The sequence below is a fragment of the Agelaius tricolor genome, unplaced genomic scaffold (assembly GCF_023055355.1).
Source record: "Agelaius tricolor isolate 1412-34295 unplaced genomic scaffold, bAgeTri1.0.p SCAF_116, whole genome shotgun sequence".
NCBI classification, from domain to species: Eukaryota; Metazoa; Chordata; class Aves; order Passeriformes; family Icteridae; genus Agelaius; species Agelaius tricolor.
Window position 1 is genome coordinate 22048 of NW_027269376.1, and position 17609 is coordinate 39656.

A 17609-nucleotide genomic window follows, 5' to 3' on the forward strand; every position below is an offset into this window, starting at 1 on the left:
ACAAGACCATGGTGGATACCAAGACCCAAGAACCTCCCTTTTCTCCCATCTACCACCATCCTCATCCTCTAGGATTTTGGACCACCCCAACAAGACCACGATGGACACCAAGGTGAAGAACCTCCCTCTCCCCACCCAGCACCCTCCTCCTCCTCTCGGCGGACCCCGGCTCACCTGGAGGAGACACCACGTGCTGGTTGAGGTGGGGCGGGGTGCTGTGCTCGGGCGGCGCCGGGGGCAGGTGGGGCGGGGGCGGCAGCTCGGGCTGGGGCAGGTGCAGGATGGGCTGGCCAAAGTGGGCCATGGTGTCGAACATGGTGCCCGGCAAGGGGTGCTCCAGGACGGGCACCTGCGCGGGCACGAAGGGCGGCGGCGGCGGCGGCGACGCCTTCAGGGGCGCGGCGGGCGGCGGGACGGGCTGAGGCGGCTGCGGCGGCTGCGGCAGCGCCGGCGGGACGGGCTGCGGCTGCGATGGCGCCGCGGGGTGGTGGTGGTGGTGGTGCTGTGGAGAGAGGGAGGGAGGAGTTAGAAGAAACGGAGATGTTCTGGTGGTGGTGGTGATGCTGTGGAAGTGGAGATGTTCTGGTGGTGGTGGTGGTGGTGTGGAAGTGGAGATGTTCTGGTGGTGGTGGTGGTGCTGTGGAAGGTGGAGGAGTTGGAAGAAGTGGAGATGTTCTGGTGATGGTGGTGGTGTGGAAGGAGGAGGAGTCAGAAGAACTGGAGATGTTCTGGTGGTGGTGTTGTGGAAGTGGAGATGTTTTGGTGGTGGTGGTGGTGGTGCTGTGGAAGCGGAGATGTTCTGGTGGGGTGATGGTGGTGGTGCTGTGGAAGGACGGAGGAGTCAGAAGAAGTGGAGATGTTCTGGAGTGGTGGTGCTGTGGAAGTGGAGATGTTCTGGTGGTGGTGGTGGTGGTGGTGGTGGTGTGGAAGCGGAGATGTTCTGGCGGGGTGTGGTGCTGTGGAGGGAGGGAGGAGTTAGGAGAAGTGGAGATGTTCTGGTGGTGCTGTGGAAGGAGGAGGAGTTAGAAGAAGTGGAGATGTTCTGGTGGGGTGATGGTGTGGAAGGATGGAGGAGTTGGAAGAAGTGGAGATGTTCTGGTGGGGTGGTGCTGTGGAAGTGGAGATGTTCTGGTGGTGGTGCTGTGGAAGGAAGGAGGAGTTAGAAGAAGCGGAGATGTTCTGGTGATGGTGGTGGTGCTGGGGAAATGGAGATGTTCTGGTGGTGGTGGTGGTGGTGGTGGTGCTGTGGAAGTGGAGATGTTCTGGTGTGGTGGTGGTGCTGTGGAAGGAGGAGGAGTTGGAAGAAGTGGAGATGTTCTGGTGGTGGTGGTGGTGTTGTGGAACTGGAGATGTTCTGGTGGGGTGGAGGAAAAAAAGGGGTTTGGGGGTGGGAGGGAATGGGCTGGCGGGGCAGCAAAATTGGTCGTCATCAAAATTTTGGTGGTCAAAGTGAGCGCTTGGGTCACCTAAAGGTGGTTTTGGAATCCAAAATGAGCTCTTGGGTCACCTAAAGGTGGTTTTGGACACCAAAATGACCTTTTGGGTCATCCAAATACGGTTTTGGACACCAAAACGGTGTTTTGGTTGTCGAAATGACCTCTTGGGTCATCTAAAGGTGGTTTTGGACACCAAAATGTTCTTCTGTGTCATCAAAAACGGTTTTTGGACATCAAAACGACCGATCCGATCCCAATCCATGGAGCCCAATCCCAATCCATGGATCCCAATCCAACGAATGATCCAATCCCAATCCGTGGATCCCAATCCCAACCCAATTGATGGATCCCATCCAAATCCATGGATCCCAATCCCAATCCCACCCTAATCCATGGACCCCAATTCCAACCCAATGAATGGATCCAATCCCAATCCCATGGATCCAATCCCACGGATCCAATCCCAATCCCAATCCCATTCCTACCTTTTTCTGCTCCCGCCCCGAGTGCCCTTTTTTCTTCAACTTCGGCGCCATTTCTGCCAAAAAGAAAAGGGGGAAAAGAAGAGAAAATTAATTGGGGAACGGCTCCGGACGAACCCGACGGCGCCGATCGGGAACGGGGCGGGAGCTCCTCAGGGAATGGAGCTGGAATTCCCCAGGGATTTCTGGGATTGGGGATCGGGGATTTTGCCGCCAAAAAAACAAAAAACAAAAGGAGGGAAAATGGTCGGAAAAAGATCCCGAGAAAATCCATGGATTCCACGGGATGAGACGTCCTGGGGACGTCGCTGCTCCGGGGGCAGAACCTCGGCAAATTCCATCGGTCGATCCCAGCTGGAATCCCAGCGTTCCCAGGAGGAGATTCCGAGGATTTCAGCCCAAGGATGATCCCAAATTCCATCGCGGGCTGTTGGTCCCAGTTGGAATCGTGAGGTCCAAGATGAAATTCCAAGGATTTCAACCCAAAGATGATCCCAAATTCCATCGCCGGTTGATGGGTCCCGGTCGGAATTGCGAGGTCCAGAAGGATCATCCCGGATTTTGGAGATCCCAACTCGAAGATGATCCCAACCTTCAACGCCAATTGTTGATCTGAGGTCCAGAGAAAGATTCCAAGGACTTCAGCCCAAGGATGACCCCAAATTCCATCTCTGGTTGTTGGTCCTGGTCGGAATCGCGAGGTCCAGAAGATTCCAAGGATTTCAACCCAAGGATGATCCCAAATTCCATTACTGGTTGCTGGTCCCGATCAGAATCGCGAGGTCCAGAAGATTCCAAGGATTTCAACCCAAGGATGATCCCAAATTCCATCACCAGTCATTGGATCCCAGTTGGACTTGCGAGGTCCAAAATGAAATTCCAAGGATCTCAACCCAAGGATGATCCCAAATTCCATCACTGGTTGCTGGTCCCGGTCGGAATCGCGAGGTCCAGAAGGATCATCCTGGATTTTGGAGATCCCAACTCGAAGATGATCCCAACCTTCAACGCCAATTGTTGATCCGAGGTCCAGAGAAAGATTCCAAGGACTTCAACCCAAAGATGATCCCAAATTCCATCTCTGGTTGTTGGTCCCAGTTGGAATCGCGAGGTCCAAAATGAAATTCCAAGGATCTCAACCCAAGGATGATCCCAAATTCCATCGCCGGTTGCTGGTCCCGGTCGGAATCGCGAGGTCCAGAGGGATCATCCCGGATTTTGGAGATCCCAAGGATGATCCCAGCCTTCATTCCCAGCCACTGGGTCCCAGCTGGAATCGCGAGGTCCAGAAGGAGATTCCAAGGACTTCAACCCAAGGATGATCCCAAACTCCATCACTGATTTTGGCTCCCAGATGGAATCATGAAGTTCCATGGAGATCACCTGGAGATCCTGGAGATCCCAACCCAAGGATGATCCCAACTTTCATCACCAATTTTGGGTCCAAATTGGAATTTTCTGGTCCACAAGAACATTCCAGAGGTTTCAACCCAAAGATGATCCCAAACTCCAGCACCGATTTTGGGTCCCAGATGGAATCATGAAGTTCCATGGAGATCACCTGGAGATCCTGGAGATCCCAACCCAAGGATGATCCCAAATTTCATCACTGATTTTGGGTCCAAGGACTTCAACCCAAGGATGACCTCAAACTCCACCACCAATTTTGGGTCCCAGTTGGAATCGTGAAGTTCCATGGAGATCACCTGGAGATCCCAACCCAAGGATGATCCCAACATTCATCACCGGTTTTGGGTCCAAGATGGAATTTTCTGGTCCAGAAGAACATTCCAGAGGTTTCAACCCAAGGATGATCCCAAACTCCAGCACCAATTTTTGGTCTCAGTTGGAATCGTGAAGTTCCATGGAGATCCTGGAGATCCTGGAGATCCCAACCCAAGGATGATCCCAAACTCCATCTCCAATTTTGGGTCCGAGTTGGAATTTCCTGGTCCACAAGAACATTCCAGAGGTTTCAACCCAAAGATCATCCCAAACTCCAGCACCAATTTTGGGCCCCAGCTGGAATTGTGAGGTTCCATGGAGATCACCTGGAGATCCTGGAGATCCCAACCCAAGGATGATCCCAAATTTCATCATCACCAATTTTGGATTCCAGTTGGAATCGTGAAGTTCCATGGAGATCCTGGAGATCCCAACCCAAGGATGATCCCAAATTTCATAACTGATTTTGGGTCCAAGGACTTCAACCCAAGGATGATCCCAAACTCCACCACCAATTTTGGGTCCCAGGTGGAATCATGAGGTTCCATGGAGATCATCTGGAGATTCCCAACCCAAGGATGATCCCGAATTTCATCATCACCGATTTTGGGTCCGAATTGGAATTTTCTGGTCCACAAAAAAGATTTCAGGGATTTCAACCCAAGGATGACCCCGAAGTTCCTGCCCGGCTGTCGGATCCGAGTCGCGATCGCGTTCCCAGAAGGATCCTCCCGGATTTTGGAGATCCCAACCCAACCCATGGATGAACCTTCAACCCCGGATCCACGGGGATAAAACGGAAACGTCACTTCCAGGTGATTTTGGGGCAGGAATGTCAAATTTATGGGATTTTTTCCCCAAATTTCCCCCAAAATCCCGATTTTATTCCCACCCAAACAGCGAAACGCCGACGGACGGATCCGAACTCCCAAATCCTGGGGTAAAATTCCATGAAAAAAGTGAATTTTTGGAGTCCTTTTATGGCTTTTATTATTCCCAAACATCCAATTTTTTTCCAAATTTTCCAATTTTCCAAGTTTTTGAGGGAATGAGGAATTGGTGCTTCCAAGGCTGAGAAATCTTGGGAAAAGGAACATAAAAATCAACGGATTTGGGGAAAATATTTGGGGCAGATCAAAGTTTTCTAGGAAAAAAAATCTGGATTTGGTTGTTTGGAGTGAAATTCATCCCCAAAAATGCCTTTTTCAGGTTCTTCTCCTTCCAATCACCAATTTTTTGGGAAAAATTAAAGTTCTGGATTTGGGATGATCCCAATCCTGTTAATTTTGGTGGATTTGATGGAAAATCAGGCAAAAAATCAGAAAAAAAAAAAACCCGATAAAAATAGGATTTAAAGGATAAATCCAGGGAAAGAATTCAAAACCAAATCCCTGGATTTTCTCATTCCTAAGTCAGGTTTAAAAATTCCAACAAAACCTTTTAACCTCATCCAAAGATCCCCAAATTGATGGGAAATTCCTTAAAATTTTTCTAAAAAAATCACGAAAATGTTCAAAGATTCTTAATTCTGGATTTATCCTGGAAAAATTCTGGAAAATCACCAGATCCTGTTTTTTTTTTTTTTTTTCCTTGGGGGGGGATTATTTTGTTTTATTTGGGATTTTTGCTCTTTTTTGGGGAGATTTCTGGGGATTTTTTCTTCTTTTTTTTGGGGGGGATTTTTTCCTCTTTTTTTGGGAATTTTTTGCGGATTTCTGCTCCTTCTCCACACTTGACCCCCTCTGGAATTCAAGCCCAAATATTTCTCCCCCAAAGACGAGCGGACGGCGAAGGCGGCGATGAAATCGAGTTTATTTCTGCCACAAGGTCGGTCGGTCGGTCGGGAGCGAGGAAGAGGAGGGAAGGAGGAAGGAGGGAGGAGGCGCTAACCTGAGTCCGAGTCGTCGCTGTCCGAGGAGCTCGACTCGCTGCTGGACTCCGACTCGGACGAGGAGAAGCCCTTGAGCTTGGAGGAGCCGGCCAGGACGTCGAGCTTCTCTGCAGGGAACGACGGGAGCGCGTCAGCGGGGAACGGGAACATCCACACAACTGGGATGGGTCAAAGTCAACTGGGATGGGAACCTTGACCCAACTGGGATGGGCTGAACCCAACTGGGATGGGCTGAACCCAACTGGGATGGGCTGAACTCAACTGGGATGGGCTGAACCCAACTGGGATGGGCTGAACTCAACTGGGATGGGCTGAACTCAACTGGGATGGGCTGAACCCAACTGGGATGGGCTAAAGCCAACTGGGATGGGCTGAACTCAACCCAACTGGGATGGGAACCTCGACCCAACTGGGATGGGCTGAACCCAACTGGGATGGGCTGAACTCAACCCAACTGGGATGGGAACCTCAACCCAGCTGGGATGGGAACCTCGACCCAACTGGGATGGGCTGAACCCAACTGGGATGGGCTGAACTCAACTGGGATGGGCTGAACTCAACTGGGATGGGCTAAAGTCAACTGGGATGGGCTGAACCCAACTGGGATGGGCTGAACCCAACTGGGATGGGCTAAAGCCAACTGGGATGGGCTGAACCCAACTGGGATGGGAACCTCAACTGGGATGGGAACCTGAACCCAACTGGGATGGGAACCTCAACTGGGATGGGCTGAACTCAACTGGGATGGGCTGAACCCAACTGGGATGGGCTGAACCCAACTGGGATGGGAACCTCAACTGGGATGGGAACCTGAACCCAACTGGGATGGGCTGAACCCAACTGGGATGGGAACCTGAACCCAACTGGGATGGGAACCTCAACTGGGATGGGAACCTGAACCCAACTGGGATGGGAACCTCAACTGGGATGGGAACCTGAACCCAACTGGGATGGGCTAAACTCAACTGGGATGGGAACCTCAACCCAACTGGGATGGGAACCTCAACCCAACTGGGATGGGCTGAACCCAACTGGGATGGGCTGAACCCAACTGGGATGGGCTAAAGTCAACTGGGATGGGAACCTTGACCCAACTGGGATGGGAACCTGAACCCAACTGGGATGGGCTGAACCCAACTGGGATGGGCTGAACCCAACTGGGATGGGAACCTGAACCCAACTGGGATGGGCTGAACCCAACTGGGATGGGCTAAAGCCAACTGGGATGGGCTGAACCCAACTGGGATGGGCTAAAGCCAACTGGGATGGGCTGAACTCAACCCAACTGGGATGGGAACCTCAACCCAGCTGGGATGGGAACCTCGACCCAATTGGGATGGGCTGAACTCAACTGGGATGAGCTAAAGTCAACTGGGATGGGCTGAACTCAACTGGGATGGGCTGAACCCAACTGGGATGGGAACCTGAACCCAACTGGGATGGGAACCTGAACTGGGATGGGAACCTGAACCCAACTGGGATGGGCTGAACCCAACTGGGGTGGGAACCTCAACTGGGATGGGAACCTCAACACAACTGGGATGGGCTGAACCCAACTGGGATGGGCTGAAGTCAAGTGGGGAGTCCCAACTGGGGCAGCCTGATCTCAACCGGTTGGTTCCAAACTCAACCAGTTCATTCTTAACCCAATGGGTTGGTTCTAAACCCAGCTGGGTCACCCTAAACCCAACTGGGGCAGCCTGAATTCAATTGATTTGTTCTAAACTCAATTGGGCCGTTCTAAACCCAACTGGTTGGTTCTAAACCCAACTGGTTGGTTCTAAACCCAACTGGGTCATCCTGAACCCAATTGGTTGGTCCTAAACCAAACTGGTTCATCCTAAACCCAGTTGGTTCATCTTAAAACCGACTGGTTGGTTCTAAACCCAACTGGCTTGTCCTAATCACAACTGGTTGGTTCTAAACTGATTGGTTTGCCTCAACTGGTTGGTCCTAAACCCAACTGGTTCAGCCCAAACCCAACCGGTTCATCCCAACTGCTTTGCTGCAAACTTGCATTCTAAAAATAAAACTTTTAACTTTAAAATAAAATCTTGAATTATTGCAACTAAACGGGACCAGCAGCGGCCGCCATTTTGAATCCCACCTGCCGCCATTTTGGATCCCAACTGCCGCCATTTTGGATCCCACCTGCCGCCATTTTGACTCCCACCTGCCGCCATTTTGACTCCCACCTGCCGCCATTTTGAATCCCCCCTGCTGCCATTTTGAATCCTAACTGCCGCCATTTTGAATCCCAACTGCCGCCATTTTGAATCCCACCTGCCGCCATTTTGAATCTCACCTGCTGCCATTTTGAATCTCACCTGCCGCCATTTTGAATCCCAACTGCCGCCATTTTGAATCTCACCTGCCGCCATTTTGAATCCCAACTGCCGCCATTTTGAATCCCACCTGCCGCCATTTTGAATCTCACCTGCCGCCATTTTGAATCCTAACTTCCGCCATTTTGAATCCCACCCGCCGCCATTTTGACTCCCACCTGCCGCCATCTTGGCGACGCCAAACCACCTCCAAAACCTCTCCAAAAAACCCAACCCTGGGGATCAAAACCACCGTAAAATCGGGCTGAAAACCCCCAAATTCTGGGGTCTGGAGGTACCTGGGGGTTTCCTCTTCTTGCGCAGGCAGGAGGTGACGTAGCGCTCGAGCTCGCGCAGCGTCGACGGCTTCAGCGTCTCGAAGTCGATCTCGATCTCGTCGGGGTTGGAGTTCTTGAGCGAGGGCTCCCGGGATTGGATGATGTGCACGACCCTGCCCAGCTTCTCCCCGGGCAGTTTGTTGATGTCCAGGCTCAGCTGCCGCTTCTCCTCGTAGGACATGGGCTTGCACTTCTCCTCCTCCTCCGACTCGTAGGCGGGCGCGGCTTTGCTGGGCTTCACCGGCGCCGGCTCCTTCTTGCTGCTCATGCCAATAAAACGTGGGGGTTTAGGCTTAAACCCAGCCTAAACCTGGTCTAAACCCAACCTAAAACCAGCTCTAACCCACAGGACCTGGAGGACTTCACTGCCAGCGATTTCTTGATGCTCACACCAACAAAACATGGGGGTTTAGGCCTAAACCTGGTCTAAACCTGACCTAAACCAGCCCTAATCCACAGGACCTGGAGGACTTCACTGCCACCACCTCCTTCTTGGTGTGTGTGTGACCAAAAAATGGGGGTTTAGACTTAAACCCAGCCTAAACCGGCCCTAACTCATGGAACGTGGAGGACTTCACTGCCACCACCTCCTTCTTGCTGCTCATGCCAACAAAGCATGGTGGTTTAGGCCTGGTTTACTCAGAAACTCAAAGCGGAGCTTAACTTGCTCCTGCACACCCAAAGTTGAGCTCAAGTTGGTTTTGGACACCCAAAGCTGAGCTTAATTTGCTCCCAGACACCCAAAGCTGAGCTCAAGTTGGTTTTGGACACCCAAAGCTGAGCTTAATTTGCTCCCGGACACCCAAAGCTGAGCTTAACTTGCTCCTGGCACACCCAAAGCTGAGCTCAACTTGCTCCTGGACATCCAAAGCTGAGCTTAACTTGCTCCTGCACACCCCAAGCCCATCTCCACCTGCCCAGCCAGGTGTCCCCAGCACCACAGAGAAGAACCAGCCCCAAACCCTGAGCTGAGCTCAAGGCTGGGCTCAACCCCACCCATCCCCTGGGGCCACAAGGTCCCTCATTAATGAATTACCTTAATTAGCACTGGGGGATCCCCAAACCGCCCCAGGGAATTGTGGGAAGGGCCCACCTGGAGGCGCTGCTGTTGCTGTTGCTCTTCTTGGCCTTCTTGGGTGGCGGCTCCTTGGCTTTGCTCTTCTTGGTGTCCTCCAGCTCCTCCTTCTTTTTGTGCTTCTCCTTCTTCTTCTCCTTCTTGTCCTTCTCCTTCTTCTTTGGTTTGTTCTGCTGGGGCTGGGACAGCGCCGCCAGCTGCTCGTGCACGGCCTTGAGCTGTGGACAACGGGGACAGGTTGGGAGCCTGGGAAGTTCTCCAGAAGGTCAGGTCCCACCTGGGACTGAGGCCAGGATTCTCAGCCAGAGCAGGGCGCAGCTCTGCCATGGAGACCTCGAGGGTCATCAAACCCAACCCATGATCCCACCTGGTCAATGGAGACCTCCAGGGTCCATGGAGACCTCCAGGGTCATCAAACCCAACCCATGATCCCACCTGGTCAATGGAGACCTCCAGGGTCCATGGAGACCTCCAGGGTCATCAAACCCAACCCATGACCCCACCTGGTCAATGGAGACCTCCAGGGTCCATGGAGACCTCCAGGGTCATCAAACCCAACCCATGACCCCACCTGGTCAATGGAGACCTCCAGGGTCCATGGAGACCTCCAGGGCCATCAAACCCAACCCATGACTGACCCCACCTGGTCACTGTCACCTCCAAGGGTCCATGGAGACCTCCAGGGTCATCAAACCCAACCCATGATCCCACCTGGTCAATGGAGACCTCCAGGGTCATCAAACCCAACCCATGACTGACCCCACCTGGTCACTGTCACCTCCAATGGTCCATGGAGTCCTCCAGGGCCATCAAACCCAACCCATGACTGACCCCACCTGGTCACTGTCACCTCCAAGGGTCCATGGAGACCTCCAAGGTCATCAAACCCAACCCATGACTGACCCCACCTGGTCACTGTCACCTCCAAAGGTCCATGGAGACCTCCAGGGTCATCAAACCCAACCCATGACTGACCCCACCTGGTCACTGTCATCTCCAAGGGTCCATGGAGACCTCCAGGGCCATCAAACCCAACCCATGATTGACCCCACCTGGTCACTGAGTTTTGGGTCAAGCCAACTCAAGGATTTTGGGTCAAACCAAGGATTTTGAGTCAACAAACCCAACAATTTGGGGTCAACCCAACACAACTTTAGGTCAACAAACCCAACGATTTTGGATCTACAAACCCAGCGATTCTGGATCACCAAACCCACCGATTTTGGGCTGACAAACCCGATGATTCTGGGTCCACAAACCCAACAATTCCAGGTCAACAAACCCAATGATTTTGGGTCACAAACCCAATGATTCTGGGTCCACAAACCCAATGGTTTTGGGTCTACAAACCCAAATATTTAGATCCACAAACCCAATGATTCCAGGTTGACGAACCCAATAATTTGGTCGACAAACCCAATGATTTTGGGTAAACAAACCCAACAATTCTGGTCAAAAAATCCAACAATGTAGGTCAGCAAACCCAACGATTTCAGGTCGACAAACCCAACGATTTTGGGTTGAAAAACCCAACGATTTTGGGTCACAAACCCAATGATTCCGGATCTACAAACCCAACGATTCTGGGTCCACAAACCCAATGATTCCAGGTTGACGAACCCAATAATTTGGTCAACAAACCCAACAATTTTCGGTCAAAGAATCCAATGATTTTGGGTCAACAAACCCAAAATTTTGGGTCTACAAATCCAATGATTTCAGGTCAACAAACCCAACGATTTTGGATTGAAAAACCCAGTGATTTAGGTCCATAAACCCAACGATTTTGGGTCCACAAACCCAATGATTTAGGGTCACAATCCCAACAATTCCAGGTCCACAAACCCAACAACTCCAGGTCGACAAACCAAACGATTCTGGGTCCACAAACCCAAATATTTAGATCCACAAACCCAATGATTCCAGGTTGGTGAACCCAATAATTTGGTCAACAAACCCAACAATTTTGGTCAAAAAATCCAACAATGTAGGTCAGCAAACCCAACGATTTCAGGTCTACAAACCCAACGATTTTGGATTGAAAAACCCAATGATTTAGGTCCATAAACCCAACGATTTTCGGTCACAAATCCACCGATTTTGGGTTGACAAACCCAACAATTCTGGGTCTCCAAACCCATCGATTTCAGCTCAGCAAACCCAACAATTTTGCTGTCTCTGGGCCTGACCATCATGGGCCATCCCTGACCTCCAGCCATGACCCCGAGACCACCCAACGCCACCAGAAGCAGCCCTGGGCCAGCCCGCACCTGCTCCTGGAGCTCGGCCAAGCGCTGCGCCCGCTCCTCCTCGGAGTCGTCGGAGGAGCTGTCGCTGTCGGAGGAGCTGTCGCTGCTGCTGTCGCTGGACGAGGGCGGGGCCACCTTGGTGGGGGGCGGGACCACCACGGGGGACGAGGCGGGGATCACCGGCTCCTCCGGCTCGTCCGGCATCTTGGCAAAGCGCATCTCGAACACGTCCTGCAAGCACAGGGGAACGGCCCCGGGTGAGGCCGCGGCGTCGGCACCGCGGCGTCTCCAAAGGTGGGTCCTGCACCAAAGGTCAACAACACCTGGACGTGGGGTGGGGGGAGGGACCCTGAAATTTTGGGAGTTTCTTGGAATTCTGACTCTGTCCCAGGTGGATTTGGGGGAGAATTGATGGGGTTTGCTCAATTTCTCATGTGAAAGCTGCGACTTTCGGGTTCTTGAGATCTTCTTGGATCACCTTCGGTTGATGATCTTAGAGAGGTTCCACCATGGATTCCCACTGGAGATCTCAACCATCTCCAAGGTGGTTTTGGGACAAAAATTCACAAAATTTCCTCAATTTCTCAACAGCTGCGTCTTCCACGTTCTTGAGTTCTTCTTGGATCATCTTTGGTTGATTCCAAAATTTTTGAGGTCAATTCCCCTATGGATTCCCACTGGAGATCTCAACCATCTCCAAAATGGTTTTGGGACAAAAATTCACAAAATTTCTTCAATTTCTCACTTAAAAGCTGCGTCTTCCAAGTTCTTGAGTTCTTCTGGATCTTCTTGGATCATCTTTGGTTGACTCCTAAAATTTTCGAGGTAATTTCCAACCTTAACTCCACCATGGATTCCCACTGGAGAGCTCAACCATCTCCAAGGTGGTTTTGGGACAAAAATTCACAAAATTTCCTCAATTTCTCACTTAAAAGCTGCTTTTTCCACATTCTTGAGTTCTTCTGGATCTTCTTGGATCATCTTTGGTTGACTCCTAAAATTTTTGAGATCAATTCCACCATGGATTCCCACTGAAGATCTCAACCATCTCCAAAATGGTTTTGGGACGAAAATTCACAAAATTTCCTCAATTTCTCATTTAAAACTTGCATTTTCTAAGTTCTTGAGATCTTCTTGGATCATCTTTGGTTGACTCCATGATTTTTGAGATCTTTTCCAACCCCAATTCCACCATGGATTCCCAGTGGAGATCTCAACCATCTCCAAAATGGTTTTGGGACAAAAATTCACAAAATTTCCTCAATTTCTCATTTAAAACTTGCATTTTCCAAGTTCTTGAGATCTTCTTGGGTCATCTTTGGTTGACCCCATGATTTTTGAGGTCATTTCCAGCGTCGATTCCACCATGGATTCACAGCCCACTCTCCTCTCCATCCATTCCAGAAGTTTCCACTCCTTTTGAAGGATTTTCAAGGATTTTCACTCCTTTTTTAAAGAATTTCCCTCAATTTTCAAGGATTTCCCCCAGTTTTTTTTTTTTTTAATCATTTTTTTGCCAAATCAACATTTTTTGATTATTCCAATTTTTTTTCCCCCAAATCCCACTGGAAAAATAAAGGAATTTTCTTGGAACATTGGGAATTTTCCCAGAACATTGGGAATTCAAAATTCAAATTCCAATTCCTTCACTTCAACAATAAATCACCCCAATTTTTTTGGGGGTCGTTTTTTTGCCGAGTCATCGTATTTTGATTATTCCGATTTTTTGGGGGGGTTTTTTTGGTTTTTTTTTTGCAAATCCTGCTGGGAAAAAATAATGGAGTTTTCCTGAAATTTGGGAATTCAAAATTCCAATTCCAATTCCTTCGCTTCAACAACAAATCACCCCAATTTTTTGGGGGGCGTTTTTTTGCTGAGTCATCGTATTTTGATTTTTCTGATTTTTTTTTTGGTTTTTTTTTTGGTTTTTTTTGTTTGTAAATCCTGCTGGGAAAAAAAAAAAAGGAATTTTCCTGAAATTTGGGAATTCAAAACTACAATTCCAATTCCTTCGCTTCAACAATAAATCACCCCAATTTTTTTGGGGTCCTTTTTTTGCCGAGTCATCGTATTTTGATTATTCCAATTTTTTTTTGTGGTTTTTTTTTTATTTTTTTTTGGTTTTTTTGGTTTTTTTTTTGCAAATCCTGCTGGGGAAAAAAAAATTGGGATTTTCCAGTGGAAAGTTGGGAATCCTCACCTGGAGCTTGCGGGCCATGGCCACCACCTCGTGGTCGGCGGGGTTGTACTTGTAGCAGTTGGAGAACATCAGCCGCACGTCGGCTGCGAACTCCTGAGCGTCGCGGTACTCCCGGCCCTCCAGCTTGGACTGCAACGGGAATGAGGAAAAAAACACCAAAAATGGGCAATTCTGGGGCAATTCCAGGAGAATTCAGCACCTGGGACGGGAGGTTCATGGGGCGGGGTTGGGCAAAAAAAAAAAAAAAAATATTTTTTTTGGGTAAAAACCCTAAAAACCCCCTTTTTTAGGCCAGGAAAATGAGTATTTTTGATCAAAAGAACACCTTATTTTGGTCCAAAACCCCCTTTTTTTGGTCTATAAAAACAACTGGATTTGGTCAAAAGAACGCTTTTTTTAATCCATGAAAATGGCTTTTTTTGGTCAAAAATCCCTTTTTTTTGTCCATTTTCCCCATTTTTCCCCACCCAAATCCCATTTAATTCCCCTGAAATCTTGGTTTTAGCCCCCAAACCCCATTTTATCCCCTTAAAATGCCATTTTCCCCATATTTTATTCCCCCAAACCCCCACTTCTCCCCATTCCCCCCCATTTTCCCCCTGAAATTCCCATTCTTCCTCCCAAAATTTCCATTTTATCCCCTTAAAACCCCATTTTATCCCCTTAAACCCCCATTTCCCCCCCATAATCCCAATTTATCCCCTTAAATGCCCATTTCCCCCTAAAACCCCATTTCCCCCCCCACACCCCCATATTCCCCCATTTTCCCCCCTGAAATTCCCATTTTATCCCCTTAAACCCCCATTTCCCCCCCAAAATTCCCATTTTATCCCCTTAAACCCCATTTTTTCCTCTTAAACCATCATTTCCCCCCCATAATCCCCATTTATCCCCCTATTTCACCCCCTAAAACCCCATTTTCCTCCCCCACACCCCCATATTCCCCCATTTTCCCCCCTGAAATTCCCATTTTATCCCCTTAAATTCCCATTTTATCCCCTTACAACCCCATTTCCCCCCCATAATCCCCATTTATCCCCCCAAAACCCCCCATTTCCCCTTAAAACCCCATTTTCCCCCCAAAATTCCCATTTTATCCACTTAAAACCCCATTCTATCCCCTTACAACCCCATTTCCCCCCCCCCAAATTCCCATTTTATCCCCTTAAAACCCCCATTTTCCCCCCCAAAATTTCCATTTTATCCCCTTAAAACCCCCATTTTCCCCCCCATAATCCCCATTTATCCCCCCCCAAACCCCCATTTCCCCCCCCATAATCCCCATTTATCCCCCTATTTCCCCCCCATAATCCCCATTTCCCCCCCAAACCCCCCCATTTCCCCCCCCAAACCCCCCCATATTTCCATATCCCCCCACTCCCCGCTCACCTTGATGGTGCTGAGGTCCATGGGGTGTTTGATGATGTCGCAGTAGTCGTGCAGCCCCAGCGCCTCCACGTCCACGGGTTTGTAGAAGGGCCAGGCGTAGGCCGCGTGTTTCTTGGCGAACATCTCCTTGATGATGCCGCCGCAGTATTTGAGCTGCTCCGAGGCCTTGGAGCCGCGCAGCTCCAGCGGGTGCTGCTGCGAGTCCGGCATCTCCTTCTTGGGGGGCTTGAGGGGCCGGCCGCCCTCGCGCCGCGGGCCCAGCTTGGCGGCCTTGGGCTCGGCGGGCAGCGAGGACGACTCGTGGATGGGGTCCATGGTGGTGGGAGTGGTGGTGTCTGCTTTCCTCTTCACGCCCTTCTTTGTCTGCCAGCAGGGGACACGAGACAGGGGAGGGAGTTCGGGGTGGGAGTCGGGCGCGCGCGGCGGCGCTTTGGGGTTTGGAGCTTCTACTTTGGGAGGCTTCGGTGGGGTTTTGGAGGTTCTACCTTGGGATTGGGGATTTGGAGGTTCTACCTTGGGATTTCTCATTGGGGATTTGGAGTTTCTACCTTGGGATTGGGGTTTTGGAGTTTCTACCTTTGGATGCTTCATTGGGGATTTGGAGTTTCTACTTTTGGAGGCTTCATGGGGGTTTTGGGATTTGGAGTTTCTACCTTGGGATTGGGGTTCTGGAGGTTCTACCTTGGGATTGGGGTTTTGGAGTTTCTACCTTGGGATTGGGGTTTTGGAGTTTCTACTTTTGGATCCTTCATTGGGGATTTGGAGTTTCTACCTTGGGATCTCTCATTGGGTTCTGGAGTTTCTACCTTGGGATCCTTCACTGGGGATTTGGAGTTTCTACCTTGGGATTGGGGTTTTGGAGTTTCTACCTTGGGATCTCTCATTGGGGATTTGGAGTTTTTACCCTGGGATGCTTCATCGGGGATTGGGAGTTTCTACCTTGGGATCACTCATTGGGGTTTTGAGTTTTGGAGTTTCTACCTTGGGATTGGGGTTTTGGAGTTTCTACCTTGGGATTTCTCATTGGGTTTTGGAGTTTCTACCTTGGGATCCTTCACTGGGGATTTGGAGTTTCTACCTTGGGATTTGGGTTTTGGAGTTTCTACCTTGGGATTGGGGATTTGGAGTTTCTACCTTGGGATTTGGGTTTTGGAGGTTCTACCTTGGGATTGGGGATTTGGAGTTTCTACCTTGGGATTGGGGATTTGGAGTTTCTACCTTGGGATTTCTCATTGGGGTTTTGGAGTTTCTACCTTGGGATTGGGGATTTGGAGTTTCTACCTTGGGATCTCTCATTGGGTTTTGGAGTTTCTACCTTGGGATTGGGGTTTTGGAGTTTCTACCTTGGGATTGGGGTTTTGGAGTTTCTACCTTGGGATTGGGGTTCTGGAGTTTCTACCTTGGGATTTGGGTTTTGGAATTTCTACCTTGGTATCTCTCATTGGGATTTGGAGTTTCTACGTTGGGATTGGGGTTTTGGAGTTTCTACCTTGGGATCCTTCACTGGGGATTTGGAGTTTCTACCTTGGGATGCTTCATTGGGGATTTGGGTTTTGGAGTTCTTGGAGTTTCTACCTTTGGATGTTTCAGGGTTTTGGAGTTTCTACCTTGGGATCTCTCATTGGGGTTTTGAGTTTTGGAGTTTCTACCTTGGGATTTGGGTTTTGGAGTTTCTACCTTGGGATCTCTCATTGGGTTCTGGAGTTTCTACCTTGGGATGCTTCAGTGGGGTTCTGGAGGTTCTACCTTGGGATTGGGGTTTTGGAGTTTCTACCTTGGGATGCTTCCTTGGGGATTTGGAGTTTCTACCTTGGGATTGGGGTTCTGGAGGTTCTACCTTGGGATTGGGGTTCTGGAGTTTCTACCTTGGGATTGGGGTTTTGGAGGTTCTACCTTGGGATTGGGGTTTTGGAGTTTCTACCTTGGGATTGGGGTTCTGGAGTTTCTACCTTGGGATTGGGGATTTGGAGTTTCTACCTTGGGATTTCTCATTGGGGATTTGGAGGTTCTACCTTGGAATTGGGGATTTGGAGTTTCTACCTTGGGATGCTTCACTGGGGATTTGGAGTTTTCTACTTTTGGGATTTGGGTTTTGGAGTTTCTACCTTGGGATCTCTCAATAAATAACATTAAATACAATAATAAATCCCAACACCAGTAATAATAATAATATAAACAACAATTAACACAACCAACACCAACCCCACCAGCTAATTAAGCTAATTACCGGCAGCTAATAAAGTGGTAATAATAATAATAATAATGATAACAACAATAAAACAATTAACACCACCAACACCAACCGCAACCCCACTCCCTAATTAAGCTAATTACTGGTGCCTAATGAAGCATTATTGATAATAATGACGATAACAGTGCTAATAGTAATAATGATAATAATTACGATGACGATAATAATAATATAACACCAATAAAACAATTAACACCACCAACCCCAAGACCGCTGCCCCCACCCCTAATGACCCCAATTATAATAACA

The 17609-nt window shown here is 49.6% G+C and overlaps 1 protein-coding gene across 2 annotated transcripts in view; it reads right to left on the reverse strand.

The window, feature by feature from the left end:
* BRD4 (bromodomain containing 4) overlaps positions 1 to 17609 on the reverse strand; it is a 51702-nt gene that overhangs the window by 14074 nt on the left and 20019 nt on the right. Inside the window, exons 1-9 of one of the 2 annotated variants that reach the window (XM_071419697.1) lie at positions 15763 to 15871; positions 15110 to 15685; positions 13721 to 13849; positions 11542 to 11751; positions 9290 to 9489; positions 8158 to 8456; positions 5534 to 5641; positions 1922 to 1974; positions 175 to 502 (exon numbers count right to left, since the gene is read on the reverse strand). In XM_071419697.1, coding sequence (XP_071275798.1) covers positions 175 to 502; positions 1922 to 1974; positions 5534 to 5641; positions 8158 to 8456; positions 9290 to 9489; positions 11542 to 11751; positions 13721 to 13849; positions 15110 to 15637 — 1855 coding nt within the window. In that variant the 5' untranslated portion in view covers positions 15638 to 15685; positions 15763 to 15871. Of the gene's footprint in view, positions 1 to 174; positions 503 to 1921; positions 1975 to 5533; positions 5642 to 8157; positions 8457 to 9289; positions 9490 to 11541; positions 11752 to 13720; positions 13850 to 15109; positions 15686 to 15762; positions 15872 to 17609 lie in introns of those variants that run through there. The other variant, XM_071419698.1, reaches the window with a different exon arrangement.